The sequence below is a fragment of the Protobothrops mucrosquamatus genome, unplaced genomic scaffold (assembly GCF_001527695.2).
Source record: "Protobothrops mucrosquamatus isolate PMUCROS unplaced genomic scaffold, P.Mucros_1.0 scaffold647, whole genome shotgun sequence".
Lineage (NCBI taxonomy): Eukaryota > Metazoa > Chordata > Lepidosauria > Squamata > Viperidae > Protobothrops > Protobothrops mucrosquamatus.
Window position 1 is genome coordinate 98,280 of NW_015386936.1, and position 18,539 is coordinate 116,818.

Genomic DNA, 18,539 nt, shown 5'->3' on the forward strand with positions numbered 1-18,539 from the left:
ACAAATGGCTGTCCAGTCTCTTCTTAAAAACTTCCAGTGTTGGAGCATTCACCACTTCTGGAGGCAGGTTGTTCCACTGGTTAATTGTTCTAACTGTCAGGAAGTTTCTCCTTAGTTCTAGGTTGCTTCTCTCCTTGATTAGTTTCCATCCGTTGCTTCTTGTCCTGCCTTCAGGTGCTTTGGAGAATAGCTTGACTCCTTCTTCTTTGTGGCAGCCCCTGAGATATTGGAATACTGCTATCATGTCCCCCCTCGTCCTTCTCTTCATTAAACTAGACATACTCAATTCCAGCAGCCTTTCCTTATATACTTTGGCCTCCAGTCCCCTGATCTTAACTTTATGACTATTATAGGTAGCTATACAGGAATATTAGGACAAAGGAGGTTAAAGAATGGACAGAGGTTTATCTTTATGGGTGATGAATGACATTTTAATTTTTTTTAATTTATGGCTTGATTGAATAAGGGAAGGAAAACTGTGAATTAGAAAAATGCAGAAAAAAGATTGAAAAAATATATTGGTTTGGCTTTCACAAGAGTCTTAAGTTATCCTGAAAAACTGCACAGCAAGTCTGTACCACATAGGAAAGTTTTCAGAGCCACCTGTTGTAGGACTAGGCCTCTAGCTCTGGGTTTGGAAATATGTAGTCCTCTAGCAATTGCTGAATTACAATAGCATCCCTTAGCTCCTCTAGTTGATACTCATGTAAAATATAATTTAGCCACTGTTAGAGGACAGCAAGTTCTCCAATCTTGCTTAGGGCAATTGGCTTCAAGGAGTTTTAAGTATAGGAGTCTTTATAAGGTTATCAACTTTATTCAACCTTGAAAAATTGAGGTTATTAATAAGGCTGTCAAAAGATTAAATTACTTTCAGAATGAATGAATATCTTATGTTCCTTTGAAGGACTTCCAGGACTCATAGGATGAGAGAGATCTACCCTTAAGGAAGCCACATGATTTGAAAAACAATTGATTTTGTTGCTACTAAAGAAATTTCAACAACCTAACAATACTGTAAAAAGAAAATGGGGGCCAGATGGGTGGTCTTATTTGTGCAAGTTGAAATAGAATCAGGAGTAATCACCTCTAGGTAAGATGGGTGGCATATAAATTGAATAAATAAATAAATAGATAATAAAATAACATAAAACAAATAAAAACTTTGCATCTATCAAAGTATTCTCATTCTCTCAGTATGCCATAGCAAACCTATACCAACCTTGGAGGGAGTAAAGGTTAATTTCCATCCATTAGAGAGAATGGAGTTACTTGAATGAATCTTGGAAGTATGGGAAATCATAGAGAAGATAGGGAAAATGAAAATGGCTCCTTTTTCATTCATTTTGGATCTGGCAGATCTTCCACTACTGATTGTCCTTCTCTATTCTGTTAGTGCAAAGACAGATTGGTAATTTACTAAAAATAAACAACTACTTATATTACTGAAGTATTCATGTATTTTCAAACCAATATTTTACTACTGAATCAATGAAAACTATCACTTATTGTTAAAAGAAATAATAATAAAAAATAAACTAATATCTTTTAAAAGGAGAACAAGGTATTCCTTTGAAAAGAACAACTCTGTATCTGTGACAACATAAAAATGGCTCCTTAAATAAACATCCGTCAGGAAGCCAATTTTTTTACTACTTTAAGAAATGTATTTCCTGGTGTCAGACGTGTCAGACTAATTGGAGTAGAAACTGCATTTCATAGCTTCCATATTCTTTCCAGCAGTGAGTATTTCATTGTCACTTCTAATGCATTACTAATAAAAGAGTTCATTTGAATGTTATTATGAAACTTTAAAAATGTCCAGGTTAGAACTTAGCTATAAGAATAAATAATAATGAATGAATTCCTAATAAACTTTTTTATTATTAAAATGCATATTTAAAATATTTTATATTCAAACTGCACAGTATTAAAAAAACAAAATATCTCCAGAAAAATGCTGGCAACCATATTCTCACCTTAGTGGCCCAGTTTGGATGTACCCATGGTTAAGTATTATAAGAAAGTGTTATAACCTATAGTTTAGTGCTAAATCCTAGTTGTAAGGTGTTACTATCGCAGTTTAATGTTACAAGAAAAAACATAATGTCTCCCTCTCATTTCTTTCTCTGAGTTTATTTTGAATAGACTTAAGTAAAACTAAATTCACTGAAACTCACTGTCTCAGAAACAGACTTGTTTCTCATTGTTGGTTTGGGTTTAGAATTAAGCTACAGTTAATGTAAAAACTGAAGGGAAAAAAATCTAATGTTACTGTACTTCCATCAAAAGGAAGAGAAGGCAGGAGTGCATGCTTTGAAGTTCTAAACTTGTCCCCATAGTATTAAATGAGGTTAATGTTACATCAGAACTGGGCCTCTCTCTTTCTTCCGCCACTACCAAAAACACATACACAAACCATGATTCAAATAAAGTCCAGGATAATGGAATACCTGACATATCAACAAGCTTACTCTCCCACACTTGAATCTTAATATCTCTACACAATAAATGAATTTCATCTCAAATATAAAGTAATTCTTTGGTGAAGAACAATTCACGGAAGGATGCCTCGATCAAGACTGATCTTCAGATTCTTCTTCCAAGGTAATGTCTGCTGCAGTTTGAGTGTTCAAGAAGGACTCCCAGGTAGCAAGGCACTTTAAAAGAAAATGAAACAAAAAAATTAACTTGGAAGCTTTGGAATTCTATAAACCAGTGGTGGCGAACCTATGGCACGGGTGCCAGAGGCGGCACTCAGAGCCCTCTTCAGCTGGGTTTTATAAAACCTTTTCGCTTTAGGCCTCTGCCACCGTGTACAAAAAAAAAAGGTTCAATCAGTCAATTTCAACTTTTTGCAGGAAAAAAAAAGATCTTGCAAAGTTGGAATTGATTGATTGAACTTTTTAGTCTCACCCAGTCTGCTGTTACCACTGCAGCCACGCCCACCAAATGGGCCACACCCACCCGGCACCCGACGATGCATAAGTGGGTTTTGGGTTGCAGTTTGGGCACTCGGTCTCTAAAAGGTTCGCCATCACTGCTATAAACCATCCTCAAGCTGCTTCTCCTTATCAACTGGACAATAAAGTGAAATTTTATGATATATACATTTCTCAAATGACAGCAAACATTTTCTATGAAAAACCTCAGGACTGTCTTGTGTACAAAATTTGGGAGGCTTCATGTCCTTGTAACCCTTTATTTTCCTATAAATTCCACCCCCCTCTTGTGTAAGGCAAAATGGGAGTCCTCTGTACTGATTTCTCTGAACTTTGGCCCATTTCATCCTCTCAGCGTTCTAATATTTTTTGCCAATTCCCTCTTTTTTTTGGGGGGGGGGGAGAGATTAAAACCCAAAGGGCACATGGTACAATTTCCCATGCCAGATGATAAAGACGGCATGGGATCTGGGATAATCTGAGATGCAAGGGATTACATTTGAGTAACCCAGAATGGCTAACTCATTTCTGTAACTCCAGATCTCACCCCCAAAAACCACAGAATGGTCTTGAAACACCCCTACTGAGTATGATATTAAGTACTAAAGCTATGCTTTAAGGCAGTGCTTTCCAAACCTGAGTAAATTATCCAAAATTGGATAAAAGTAATTTTTCCTTAGGGAACGACACCCAAACTCATGATGCAATCACAAGAGGGATATTTAAAGAAGAATTTTCTGATAAGCGATAAATGGAGCTTTCGGATAATCGATTTTGGATAATGAAAAAAAACTTGGAGAGGCACTGCTTTAAGAAATAATTAACCTGCACAAATAAGGTAGTAAACTATTCTAGATTAACTAACAAGATTTTGTAAGTGTACTATGATTATTGCTTTAATTTGGCTCTATTTCATCCAGTTGTAAAAAACAGACTATTGAGCTGGGAAATTCTAAGACAGCCACAATTCTGCTGAGGGCTGGGATGGTCTCATATAGAACAAGTCAAGAGAACACATTATTCCTCTCAGCACAACTACTGTGAGCCAAGGGAACGTTTGATTGCTCTCAGCTCAGAGATCTAATATTTACTATGCTGGCAAAGAAATCACCTCACATTCTTAAATACTTCATGATCCTCACTAATGCTCCAGATAGGATTAGGGCATAATTATCATAGTTGCCAATGCCTTGTACACACAGCTGTCTGCAATACTAAAATGTTTTACAGGGTTAACCTGCCATTGCTGAAACTGATGCCATCATTCCTATAAGTTTAGATAATATTTCAATGCAATGTGCAGTTTCAGGCACGCTTCTGCCATTTCAGTTTTGCATAGTTATCTTCTGCTGGCAACCTGTAAAAAATTCATGAGTAATTGATGGCAAATTACATATCCAGTCATATAAGAGCCGTGGTGGTGGCACAGTGGTTAGAAAGCAGTATTGCAGGCTAATAATGCTGACTGTCGGCTGTTCGATTCTCCATGATTCAGCCTTCTTTCCTTCCTTCCAAGGTTGATAAAATGAGGACCCAGATTGTTGGGAGCAATATGCTGACTCTGTAAACCACTTAGAGATGGCTGTAAAGCACTATGAAGCAGTATATAAATCTAAGTACTATTGCTATTGTTATATACATAAATTAGGAACCTCTGTATCATGTTATTCTCTCCAGTTAGTTTACATTAATGGCTCTTTCTCAGGATCAAGAGCCATGGTGGCGCAGTGGTTAGAATGCAGTATTGCAGGCTAACTCTGCCCACTGGTAGGAGTTTGATTTTGACTGGCTCAAGGTTGACTCAGCCTTCCATTCTTCTAAAGTTGGTAAATTGAGTACCCAGATTGTTGGGGACAATATGCTAACATTGTAAACTGCTCAGAGAGTGCTATAAAGCACTGTGGAACAGTATGTAAGTCTAAGTGCTATTGCTATTGCTATCAACGCCCTTTTTTCATGCTAAGGAACTGGAAAAGAAAGAATTTCAGAGCTGCTTGCCTCAGAAGGAATGGAATTCCACAGCTGATGTTCTCCAGAAGCAAAGCCTGGAGCCCAAGGCTCAGAGACCTACATTTATGTTCACGTGGCTAATTATGTATCTTGTCAATTGGAGCAGAGCACTTAGCTTAAATAACAAAATAGGTTACAGAAGAATCTGAATTCCCAAACACACATTTGGTTACGTAAATGAATATAAGTTTAAAAAATTAAGAAGATGGCTCTGCTAAAAATGGAGCGGACAACCATAGTAAGCCAGTGAGTAAATTGGCTCTTCATAACTCCGCTCTGGACAAGAAGATGACTTGAAATCACCCACAAATGCTCCATACAGTTGCTTCTTGAAAGGAGACCGCAAGACAGTGGTTTCTGATGGGTTTAGCGAACTGGGAGATGAGGGAATAGTCATCTCGCTCACACCATGATTGGTGCCTTTAAGGACATTTCACACACTTTTTTGTAATTACTTTCAGAAATTGCTTGTTAACTGCTTTTCGGTTAATAGGAATATCTGGCTCAACAAATTTTATAGCACCTGGTGATTTGCCTTTAATCCTTAGCAAAAGAAATTTTAAACACAAGTTTCTTGTATTCTTTTTCTTTTGAAATAAACAGCAAAAAGGGTGATTTGAATCTTGATATTGGAAAATTACAAATGGACTAAGGATCGAGACGGATTTGAAATAAGATTTTGGAATTAATTATAAAAATACTACCCATGGGAAAATACTTTTTTAAAAATTCTCTTAATAAAAAGGCCTCAAAGGATGAGACTTTGATGGCTGAATACTAGACGGAACTAGAAGGAACTAAATATTACAATTAAAGGAGAAGAACACTTAAATTTGACTTTTAATATAGAACTGAGCAAAATATTTTATTGAAGGATATTTTTGAACAATGGACTAGACATTAATTTTAAGAGTGTCTGTCATTATAGATAGTGTTTAAAAGAAGTTGTGGAAGAGGGACACTTTTTACCTGAGAAGATTGAGACTGCTTGGAAAGTAAATTTAAAAATGACAGGTTATAAGAATGATATGGAAAAAGAGGCTACCATGGATATACAAAATAAACTGGCTAATCTCTTTAAAATTAAAAGGGATATGCAAATAACAAGTCAAATAACTTACCTGGATAATTTTTATATATTGGATTTACAAAAGAGTTTTTTTTTAAAGTTTTGAAGAATTTTATAAGAGACAAAAAAAATGTAAAGAAATCAAGTTCTTTTATTTAAAAGACTAAAGATCAAGATTGTTAAAAATAAAAGGAAGAAATATAAAGCAGGCTTATTTGATTAAGGTTAAAATAGGTGTTATTATCTCTAGAAACCTTTAATGGGCTTTTGCTGATAAGGACTGAAACAATGAAGCTTTAATGATTTGATTAAAGGTAAGAGATGAGATATGGGAGGAGAATTTGTTGTATTTTAAGAGGTGATACACATTACTAAAATCATTTATATTTGTAATAATGGGGGAAGTCATTTCTTTATATATTTCTTTTATTTTTCTTTACTATATTCTTTTTTCTTTTCCATTTCTTTTTCGTTTCTTCACATTTTTTTCGTTTTTATTCTTCTAGTTTTAGTTTGTAGTAATTATTTTTGTAATTGTAATTTTTAAAAATAAATTAAAGGAAGGTTGTGCTAGGCTTTTGCCTCCATGCTGAGCTGATTACTTGCTTTTGACTTTAAACTTCTCCCCACATTTTGTCAGTGACAAATCGCTTATGTCGTTGTTCAGGGGTAGGCAACCTTGGCTCTTTTATGACTTGTGGACTTCAACTCCCAGAATTCCTGAGTCAGCTCTACCCTGAATCTAGCTAATGCTCAGTTCATCTATGTACTTGTCATTCCTACATGATACTTTAGATTATAGGTGTTCCTCAGTTAATGACCATTCATTCAATGACTGTTCAGTTACAATGGCACTGAACAAAGAGACCAATGGCCACTCTTTGAAGTTGTGGCTGTAGCCGTCTCCCCGCAGTTACACGGTTGTATGTGGCGCTTGGCAACCAATTTACAATTATGATCAATGCAGTATCTCATGGTGTGATTGCCATTTGCAAGCTTCGCTATCAGCTTCCAACAAGCAAAGTCAGTTGGGGAGCTGGTAGGAGGTAGCAAATGACAATCACATGATATTGCACACAACAACTATGCATTTTTTTCACTTGACAATGGCAAGTAGAACTGCTGGAACTGCCGTTGTAAGCTGGTGTGATCCCCTGATGTCACACTTTATGACTGCATTGCTTAGTGACAGAGTTTCCAGTCCCTATTGCTGTTGTTAACCAAGAACTATCTGTACTGAAATAGCTCCTTATGTTTCCCACAGTTGCAGTGTTTTCATTGTATGTGGATGACCCTCAAGGACTTTCTGAGACCAAAACTGGATGATCAGCTTGCAAAGCTACAATTGTTGCTACCGTTACAACATACTGTTTTCTTTTTCTGATTTATTTCACTTTTTTTTGTTAAACCGCTTTTTGTATGTTCCTTTTTCCCCCTGTGTTTCCTTCTTTTTGTTACTAATTAAAAAGCACTAAAATAGTCTTCTTCTTTTTTAAAGCTACTTGCTACAAAAAACAACTACATCAGATATTTGGGTCATGTACTTTAGCGGCAAAACAGTAACCTTCTTTTGTACAAATTACAAGATGCCACCATTTATTAAAACCACCTATTCTAGATTTCATGCAGTTTGGCCATGACAAAACTAATGGATGTTTGAGCTTATCCACAGGTTAGAGTTCCCCCCACAAATGCTATTATTTTTACTCATTTGTTTATTCATTTTATTCATTTGATACACTTAAACTACGTGTGTGTGTGTCATGCTTTTCCATGAGAACAAAGCACTAATAATTTTGTATTTGGAAGTCTTAAATCTTTTTCTCACAATGGGTGCCCACCGCTATTGGGATTTCTATATGAAATGAGAAGGCACAAAGACCTCTCTGCCTAAGGGAAATTTCCTATGATGCCATATTGTTTCAGCTTATTAACCTGAACAGTTGTTGTAATTAGGAAGTTGAGTGCAAATCTTTTGTCAGCCAGAAAGACTTTAAGGAAGAGATGGGCATGTCTCATCTTGGTGAATTGCAGATTACAAACACATTTACCAGGCAAACTGGTGGCCTTATTCATTTTATTTAAGCCATAAAATTTTAAGAGATTTCTAAGCTGATTTTTAAAAGGGAAAAGGATGTCAAGGTTCTGCTATAAATATAATATCACTTCAACATAAATATTTAAACTCATAAAGCAGAAAAGGCAGTTATGAGATTCCTGGCCAGAGATCCCATCATAAATTTTGAAAATGCTGACGTGCAACTTTAAAAACTAGAGGAGCAGCAGAAACATTACTTTCTTATCTTAATTAAAAAAAACAACAGGGTTTTTTTTTCACCTTTTAAAGGCTTCTGAGTCTATATAAAGCAGAAAAAGTGATTTTATTTCTTGCCAAAGTGAATATGAGACTACTGCTAACAGACCCCTTTCTCTCAGGTTCACTGCTCTAACTAGCTTCATTCTCAGACATCTGAGTATAACTTCTGCAATTAATCATCTGCTTGGCCAAGGTCCAATAGGCATAGCTGATTCATTAAAGTGGTGTTTCTCAACCTTGGCAAGTTTAAGCTGTGTGGACTTCAATTCCCAGAATTCCTCAGCCAGCCAGCTGATCGGGACATTCTGGGAGTTGGTCCACATACCTTAAACTTGCCAAGGTTAAGAAACACTGCATTAAAGTATACAATCAAGCAACTATTCGAACAACAATAATAAATCAACATATAACATATTTATAAGAGGAACTAGAATTTACAAGCAACTGAACGTGCTTGGTAGAAAATTGGTTTTGCTTACGCCCAAAGACTACAGCATAAAATTTAAGCCGCTTTTTTTTTTTAGTAGTGGCATTTGATGCAATGGCTGAGAAAACCTTCTACTTGTAAGTGACATTGATTCTGATGCTGCAAACATCAGCATTGCTTGCATACCCAAAGACAAATGATCTAGGCCAGGGGTAGGCAACCTTGGCTCTTTTATGACTCGTGGACTTCAACTCCCAGAATTCCTGAGCCAGCCATGCTGAGCCATGCTGGCTCAGGAATTCTGGGAATTGAAGTCCACGAGTCATAAAAGAGCCAAGGTTACCTACCCCTGATCTAGGCTGATCATCTTTTTTACTGCATCTTTATTGAGATAATACTTCGGGGGAATTGGGATTAATGTGACTCAAAGGGTTACAATAGACTTAATAAACTGGCTAAAGTTGAGTGCACGGTCTCCTGGGAATACTATAGTAACCCAAAACAACAACTGGATGACTTCCATATAAATCCCCCTGCCTACCCTCTCCCTGGTGCTGGGCAATCCCCGTACCAGGACACCTCCTCATGCAGTGACATTGTCCTCCAGTGAAATGAGTTCCACCCATATATACACAGAGAGATGTATTTTAAAGACTTATTACTACTATTAGGAGCACGGTGGCTCATGGTTGGGACATTAGGCTGATGATCAGCAAGCCCACGTTTGAGACCCAAATGCAGCTGTGTGGCAGGGTGAGCTCCCATCATTCAGTCCAGCTCCTGCCGATCTAGCAGTCTGAAAGCGAGTAATCACATAGATACATAGACGCCACTTCAGTGGGCACACTAATGGGGACATGAAACGAGCCCGTAACAAGGTATTCCCCGGGCAAGGGTGATGTCACCGGTTAAGCCTTGCAACCGAGAAGCGCCTTGGTGCTTCCGACACGAACGCAAAAAAACATTTTATGTAGCCTTAAACTGCTTTTTGCTTCCTCTGGAAGAACATCCCTTCAAGCATGATAACATGATTACTAATGAACTGTCCATTAAAACAATGAATTAAATATAGATATGGAATGCCTCGTAAACCCCCATCTTTTCCTCTCACAGATTATGTGTTAAAGTCAAACCGTATCAGCTGCCCCGTTTTACGAACCACACCACTCTTTTTGATTGTCAGACAGTTGTATTTGTGTATTCATCTTTTTTTCTTCCCATTCAAAATCCTCACCACTGTTTTTCTTTTTGTTTTGGACAGAGATGCTTGGTGCAGCATGTGTGAGAAACGGTTCACAATGCCAACACAGCCTTTTATTTGCACTGTATCTGTTCTCAATACTTGGCCGTTCAACGCACGATAACACTGCAGTAATGAAAGGTCTTGGAATGACGCAGAAAATGCATATATGATAGCTCGTTCCTTCATACTAATGAGTGCTCACCACTGGAAGTGATTGACGGGGTAAGAAGACCTCATATCTGTATCATCTGTCTCTTGATTCCTGGCTTTTTGCATAGTTTTACATTATTAACTGCTTTTTTTTCTACTTATCTTTTTACTATCCGTAAGATGCCTAGAGGGCTAGGGGAGATGGGTGGCATATAAATAAATAAATAAAATAGCTGTAGGGCAGGGGTGTCAAACTCAATTTCATTGAGGGCCGCATCAGCATTGCGGTTGCCCTTGGGGGGCCGGGTGGGTGTGGCCTACTGGGTGGGCATGGCCAGCTCTACATCGTTTGGGTCAAGGGTGCCTGTTGGGGGCCTGGGCAGGAGTGGGACAGATCTGAGGGTCTCTGACAGAAGGGGGTGCGACCGGGGAAAGCACCAAGGCATGGTCCATTTCTTCATTCCTCACAAAGGGTGACACCTTCCCAGCATGCAGCCAGGGGGCGGAGCTGACGCGGCAGGGGCTGGTTCCTCGCTGTTTCTAGACAGCCTTGTGGAGCTAAGACTGAATGCGTTTCAGCATAGATGCCCACCACAAAATTGTACATTGGCTCCCGGCTGGCCTGGGTCAGGGCCAAGGCAGCGGGGGCTGTTCTCTCACTGTTTCCAGGATGGCTTCGCGGGCCACATGAAACCACTTCGCGGGCAGCATCCGGCCCCCGGGCCTTGTGTTTGACATGTCTGCTGTAGGGGGTTTGCCCATTCACGGGAACACTGATGCTATTACAAAACATCAATATTTTCAGAAAGCAACTTTTTTATATACAATGATCCCAACTATTTCTATTTATCACTGCCTTTTTCCAGGGTAACAAAGCCTTTTTTTTCCTATACAAAGAACTGGACTGAAGCCCAGTTGCTAGTTTATATCAGTAAGATGGGATTATTACCCAGACAGCTAACTGACTAAATGCTCTGTTGAACTGTCCTTTGAACTGATCCAGCATAGCTCTTTCTATAGTCTTATGATAACAGAATCTTCTGTATATCATTTAATTAAAAATCAGTGTTCCACAGAGAATGTAAAGGACTTGGAAAGCACTTTTTCCTGCTAACTCATAGTCCGGCGGGTAACATTCTATCTTGTTTCAAGCATCTACCCCAAGGTAATCAATCCATAGGGGGTCGAGGCTCATTTTTTAATAGTAATTTTATTAAAAATCACAATTAAAAAGATAAAAACTAATATAAACTAAAACAACGAAAAAGAAAAAAGTGCAGGGAGACAAAAATAGTACGAAAAGTAGAAAAGAAATGAGCATATATTAAAGACATATATAAAGGAATGACTTCCACTTTTATCACATACAAACACTTTTAGTCACTTATCCCTTTCTCTTAAAATACAAGAGATTATCTTTTCTTTCCATATCCTTGTCAAATAATCCAGCGGATCCCACCTTTTGGGCACCAGGGACTGGTTCCGTGGAGAGAGGTTTTTCCATGGACCAGAGGGGGCAGGGTTTTGTGAGCTATCTGCATCCTGCTTGTATGCAGGGCCCCAGTTGCCGGCATGCAGCAGCCTGGTGGCGGTCCATAGACAGGGGATTCGGGATCCCTGATTTGGTCCTAATAAGTAGAGGTGCATTGTGAGTTACGGAGATAGCAACATACCTATTTTTTTTTCTTTTCATTAATTTATTCCAAAGAAAAAGAATTTAAGTCCTGAAACTTTTATTTAAAATTTCTTTTGCTAAGAATTCAAGGCAAATCATCAGCTATTTTGCTCAGGAAAGGAAACTGACCAGGGCTGTAAAACTTGTTGAGCCAAAGGTTCCTAATAACTGAAAAGCAGCGTGAAAGTGGTTAGAAAAATGTGCAATCCAGCGTCTTTTTGAAACTGCCCTAAAGTTTGAGCAAAGATGTCTATTCCCTCATCTCCCAGATGTACCAACTTGCTGTGGACTGCTATCTTACAGTCTCTTCGAGAAGAACAACTGTATGGAGCACTTATGGGCAATCTCAAGTCCTCTCCTTGTCCAGAGAGACATTATAAAGACTTTATCTACTTGCTGACTCTTTCGTTCTGCGGCAGTCACTAGCTCTTCTGTCTGCCATTTCTTCACTGGAAGTCCTGTGCAGGATTTGAAATTTCAGAACAATTTTTCCCTGCTGTTGCTATCTGAAGTCCCTGAACTGGAGATAAAAACACTTTGCAGCTATAAAACCTGCACCCTGCAAACTGAATTATGCCTCTTCTTGTAGTGCTAGTTCCTCTCAGATTAAATGGCTCAGAAATTAGGTCTATATGCATAAACACACAATAAAATAAATAAGCAAAGACCAAAAACATGCTCACTGTTTTATTCATAATAGCATTTTTATTTTTTGTCCTACATTTGCTCGTTGCTGCCTATTGGACTAACCAAGCATTGCTTACTATGCAAGTTACCCTATTAGGCATCAGTCATTCAAGTTCGTGGAGCAAGTTGACAGGTTGCAAATATAGCTTCGAGGAATTATTAGGGCTGTACAACATTTAGATTCAAGTCCAAATGCTTTGGAGAATCTGGGGCTGCAAACACAGCATCTGTTTGCAAAAGATAAAACAGCTGCATGTTTTCCCAGGTCTCTGTGGTAATGCTGATGCATTTGATTATAATGCCCTTAGTTACAGGTACAATTCCATTTTATGTGTGCTAGTAATGTTTATAAACTTATTTGCAAGCCTCCTCTATAAAGTGTTTTCAGGCTGAATTTCTAATTAAGCTCTAAGCAAAGTACCAAAAACATCGTTTGATGTTTTTCAGACTAGTTATGTACTTAAACAAGTCTTTCTATAATATGGAATGAAACAAAATAGGAAATCTATTTCAGCTGAAAACAAGATTTAATAATACTTACATAGGACACATTGGAATTTCCCACTAATTGCAGTAGGTCTGTTTTAATTAACTCCATATTTCATCTCAAATATCTCAAAAGACTCCCTTTCCCCCATTTGGTAAAATAACCATGGTTTTAGACCAACCTAAAGAGGATATCCAGATATAATTAACTATGACCAAACTCACAACTAGATGGATTGGAATCTAAATTGCTGCTGACAGATTTAAAGGAGAAGGAATTTGGTTTGTAAAGTGCAGGGATATGGATTCTACAAATTTGGAGTTAACAGAATTGAGGAGTGATGAACTGGACTTCCTTAAGGAGATTGATGGTGATTGAGAAATGGACTCACTACAGCTGGAAAACAATTTGGACTGGACATTTTGGGGAAACTGGATTGACAACAGAGGTTTATGATTTGGGTTAATTGTGCCTTGAATAAGACACAATGGTTGGGAAAGTTCTTAATCAAAATCTTAAGGAAATGTTTTACTATTAAATAATCAAATGAGGATATTTGATCCCAGACAGATCAGAGACAATAATTGTGGTGATTTATGGTAGATAAGAAGCCTTAGCAGATTTTCTATGAGTAAAACACAATAATAGATTGTTAAAAGAGGGCTCTGAAGTTTAACTGTGTTGTTGGTTCACCTGTTAACTACTTTGCCTTTATGATATAGTAGACAGATGACAGATCAAATTGATGGCACTTACAGGTAGTCTTTGACTTACAACCATTTGTTTAGTGACCATTTAAAGTTACAACAATACTGAAATGCAGCAGCCCCATGGGCAAATGATCAAAGTTTGGATGCTTTACATACATATATATGTGTGCGTGCGTGTGTGTGTGTGTGATATGTATATGTGTGTGTGTGTTTCTTTTTATTAATGCACATTTTTTTCTTTTGGTTTTAATGTTTCGCCTGTTTTGTTTTTGTAAAATTTCTCTCTTTTTTGGAGCTTGATTTTACCTTGATTTTCTGAATAAAATAAAAATTTATTTTAAAAATACTCATATTGCTATATAAGAAATTGCAATATTTTTCAGACGCCTCAGAGTTCATTATAACATCAGAAGAAATGGGAGCCCATTTGTCCTTCCAGTGCGGTGATCAGATGTACGGTTGCCCTGAATTCATTAGGTTTCTGAACTGAATGGGGGCTGAGTGGTTGCAATGCCCAAAATTGATGGCTTTTCTTGAGTAGCTACATTACTGTATACGTGGTAGAGGTGGGCAAGGGCCACTTACAACATTATCGTAGTATTATAAAACAGGAGAATGTCTAAACATTTTAGGAAAGTTACAACCAGTACAGGAAGATACTTAAATGGTTATGCTTATTTTTGCAAATCTTTTCTCTTGCAAAGGAAAAAAACATCAATCTGTGAACAGTTTTTAGCAGACCACATTTGTGTACACCTTTGGGGCATTTCTCTAATATACAGTTAAGAAGACACACAAGGACAGGAACAGACTGAGGAAATATGAAGGATCAGCAAACCTTCTGATATGAGTAAATGCCTTGATTTTGATCTGTAAGACCAGATTTTCAGTCTTATGCATTTCTCAGTGTAATTAAACACTCTTCATTATCCAGATCCCTGCCTTTCAACTGACATTCTTGTGAAAAGATGTGCACTTTCAGCGTGTGTCCGATGGTAACAACTTCAACTGCGAGGAAATGCTACAGTATTGTTAAAGAACAATATTCTTTTACGAGAAACAAATCCATAAGACATGGGTTATAGAATTAAGTGCCTTTGCAATACGAAAGGCTGTTCAGTCGTCGTGTGGAGGGTTCATTTGTTCAAACAATCCAGCTGCAAAGCATACTTTAGGGGAAGGAGTGGCAAATGCATCTCAGCAATCCTGCTGAGCGTAAATGGTGTAGGGCAGAAAACCTGCAGCATAACAACAATGTGCCTGAACCAAGCTGGGTGTCAATAAATTTTGCTAGAGGTTGTCATTTGTTTCGTTTCATTTAGTAAAAACAGTAGCTAATCCTCTTCACACTGGATTAATAAATTACTCAAATAGGTAAAATGTAATTTAGTGGATTGGATCCATAATTAGGAATATAATGTAATTTTCCTGAAAATTACAGCCGACCATTTAAGATAGTTACTGTTAGAAATTGATCTATACTCCCTTCTTACTTTGTTCATTATATTGGCTATACTTGTACAGAATAATAAGCTGTTTTTGATTTCTGGCTGGTTTAAGGGTTGGTTTTGCAGGAAAGTGTGAATAAAGCAGCTGTTTGTCCCACTGACACGTAGCTTGTTCCCAATAACCCAGATTGCTGGTTTATGTACAATGTCGGTGCAAACATTGCTTTCAAGGAAATCAAAGTAGTGTATCCCTCATTAATTACCCTTGCTGACTTGAAAACTGCTTATCCTTCAGTATTTTGGAAATCTTGCTTTGTGAGATTAAAGCACCAACAAAACTTGATTAGCTTAATAATACGAAGGCAAGGCAGATGGCAACTCTACCTTGAATCTGCAGGCTACTTTCTAATTTTAATGCTGATTAAAATTTGTCTCTATTGATTCAAAATTGCCCCACTGACTCATCATCTAAAGTGATAGGTGATTAATCTGCTGATTAGATCTGGCAGTTTTTTCTTCCACAGAGCCAGAAAGCAAAACTCTCCTATCCAGAAGCTTCCTTGAAGCAAGCAAAGAATTAAATATATAAATAAAGATGCGGTGTGCTTTTTAAATCAAGACTGCCCTCTGTTGATAGAGAACTTAAAAGCAACACGTGTGTGTTTGTGTGTATACAACTGACTATGAAGTGCATTTAAGAAAGCAAAAGGAACAGCTCTGTTTTTAAAACGCTTCTTTTTAGAAGCAAACTATATAGAGACATCACACAATTGGATTTAAAAAGCTCTTTTACCTGCTCATAATAGTGGAGATTATGTTCTGCCATATTGCTAAATGCTGATTTCATATCGAGACGCTGGTTTTGCTTCCATCTTTCCCAATCCGCTTGCAGAGCATTATTGGCGCACTCTAATTTATCTTCAAGTTTTCCAATCTCTTCAGGCAACTAAACAAACACATTGGACGAACGTTAAGGGGTTCGGCAAAAATATCAACATCAGGAATGGAACATTAATAGCATCATAAGAAGGATCTTGCTCTGTTCCAAGAGTGAAACCGGGTCTCCTTTATTCTCCAACCCATTTTCCTCTAGGAAACTATGGGGTTCCTTAGAAGGTTATCAACGATCTGTCACTAAGCAGATCAGTAATGCTTGACGAGATTTCCCGAGACTGTTTACCTATTGCTATTGACTACCTCCTATTGTTTGCAGCTGCAGTGGAGTGTTATTTCTCTTGTAGAGGCACTCTTAGTTCCTAAAGGGCAACAGTGAGTCCCTGTAGAGTTTGTTTGTTTGTTTCCTGGCAGGCCTCCTTGCTTTTAAGAGCAACAGGACTGTCAAAAATTGAGCAAGTTAGCTTTTCCCAGTATGATGGTGGAAGCCTCTTTTAGAATCTCATCCTTCCCAACTGCCTTCTCTACTTGTTCTTGTACAATGCAATTTATTGTTCTTTAACTGTGTTCCTTTGGATCTACTCCTCCTCTTTGAAGATCTGGCCCGAAGGAGGTCTTTTGAGGTCCAAAAATTTCTGGGCATGATCAGGGTTGGGGAACTTGAAAGAGCTGCATGACCAGGCCTTTAAGCACCTCTACTTTCTTTCTGGCTTGGGAGAAATGGCTCCAGAGGATTGTTCTATTAGCAACAGCAATAGCACTTAGACTTATATACTGCTTCACAGTGCTTTACAGCCCTCTCTAAGCAGTTTACAGAGTCAGCATATTGCCCCCAATAATCTGGGTCCTCATTTTACCGACCTCGGAAGCATGGAAGGCCGAGTCAACCTTGAGCCGGTGAGACTCAAACTGCCAAACTGCTGGCAGTCAGCAGAATTAGCCTGCAGGACTGCATTCTAACCACTGTTCTACCAGGACTCTTTAAAAAATTTAAACGATTTGTGCAGGACTTGCCAATTAATGAAATAAATATAGCTTCCCTGTTTAGCCTGCCTAGATTTGTCTCTCCTTGTGATGTATCTGTTTGTTGAATTTCAGATTACATGGTCCTTGCAGGAAGGACACTCATGCCCTGATTATCCTTTGGTTGGATTACTGCAATGTGCTCCATATGGGGCTACCCTTGAAAAGTATTTGGAAGCTACAGCTAGTATAGAATGCAGTGGCATGGACCGTTCTGGAGGACCCTAGGATGATGCATATAACACTGCTATTGTGTGAGCTGTATTGGTTACAAGCTTGCTTCTCGATCCTATTCAAGGTAATTACCTTGAATAGGATTACCATTACCTTTAAAGACGTTTATGGCATGGACCAGAGTATCTGTGGAGCCATCTCACTCCAACAGTCCACTCCACTCGCTTCATGCAGAAGAGGATTTTATCTGTTAAGGAATTTCAGCTGGAGGGATCAAGCATAGCCTTTTCTCCTGTGGAACTTTCCATCCCATTTTTCCCGAGGATATTAGTTCCTCTGCAAATGATTTGTTCATGAATGTTTGAATGCAGATTGTTGTTTTGATATACTCATTTCCTAAGGAATTTTGCAAATATTTTCACAATCTTTGTTTGTGGGAAAATTGTGTTTTAGCCTTTGTCCAGCATAGGTTCTTTCAATGAAAGTGATAGGGAAGAGATTTTAGCATGTTTACTTGAAATTTTCAACTAACAGGAACCTTTGAATTGACAAATTTAGTAGTATCAGGTGAGTTTCCTCAATCCTTAGAGAAGGAAATTTTTAAATACAAGTTTAAGAACTGATTTTTCCCCCCTTTTGGAATAAACACAAAAGGATGATTAGAATCTTCATTTTGGAAAGTTACAAATGGAGTAAGGGTTAGGATTATCTGGTGACATCACCACTGCCCAGGGGGCTCCTATCATGTCCCTGTTATTTTCCCTCTGAAGGGAAATTTAACCTATTTATCTACTTGCATTTGCATGCTTTCGAACAGGTGGGCAGGAGCTAGAACAGCGATGGCGAACCTTTTAGAGACCGAGTGCCCAAACTGCAACCCAAAACCCACTTATGCATCATCGGGTGCCAGGTGAATGTGGCCCATTGGGTGGGCGTGGCTGCGGTGGTAACAGCAGACTGGGTGGGACTAAAAAGTTCAATCAATCAATTCCAACTTTGCAAATTCTTTTTTTTTTCTGCGAGAAGTTGAAATTGACTGATTGAACCTTTTTTTTTGTACACGGCGGCAGAGGCCTAAAGCGAAAAGGTTTTATAAAACCCAGCTGAAGGCCTAGGACTGGGGTGATGGCGCGCGTGCCCACAGAGAGGGCTCTGAGTGCCGCCTCTGGCACCCGTGCCATAGGTTCGCCACCACTGAGCTAGGATAAGCTGACGGGAGCTCATTCCATCACGCAGTTTGCTCTCGGGTCTCAAACTGCTGAGGTGTCAATCTATCAATGGTC

The 18,539-nt window shown here is 38.3% G+C and overlaps 1 protein-coding gene across 2 annotated transcripts in view; it reads right to left on the reverse strand.

Annotated features, from left to right (window-relative positions):
- Positions 1 to 2,120: 2,120 nt before the first annotated feature.
- Positions 2,121 to 18,539, reverse strand: part of SNX7 (sorting nexin 7) — a 50,564-nt gene continuing 34,145 nt past the window's right edge. For both annotated transcript variants that reach the window (XM_015817870.1, XM_015817871.1), the window contains exons 8-9: positions 15,959 to 16,111; positions 2,121 to 2,660 (exon numbers count right to left, since the gene is read on the reverse strand). In XM_015817870.1, coding sequence (XP_015673356.1) covers positions 2,577 to 2,660; positions 15,959 to 16,111 — 237 coding nt within the window. In that variant the 3' untranslated portion in view covers positions 2,121 to 2,576. The remainder of the gene's footprint in view (positions 2,661 to 15,958; positions 16,112 to 18,539) is intronic.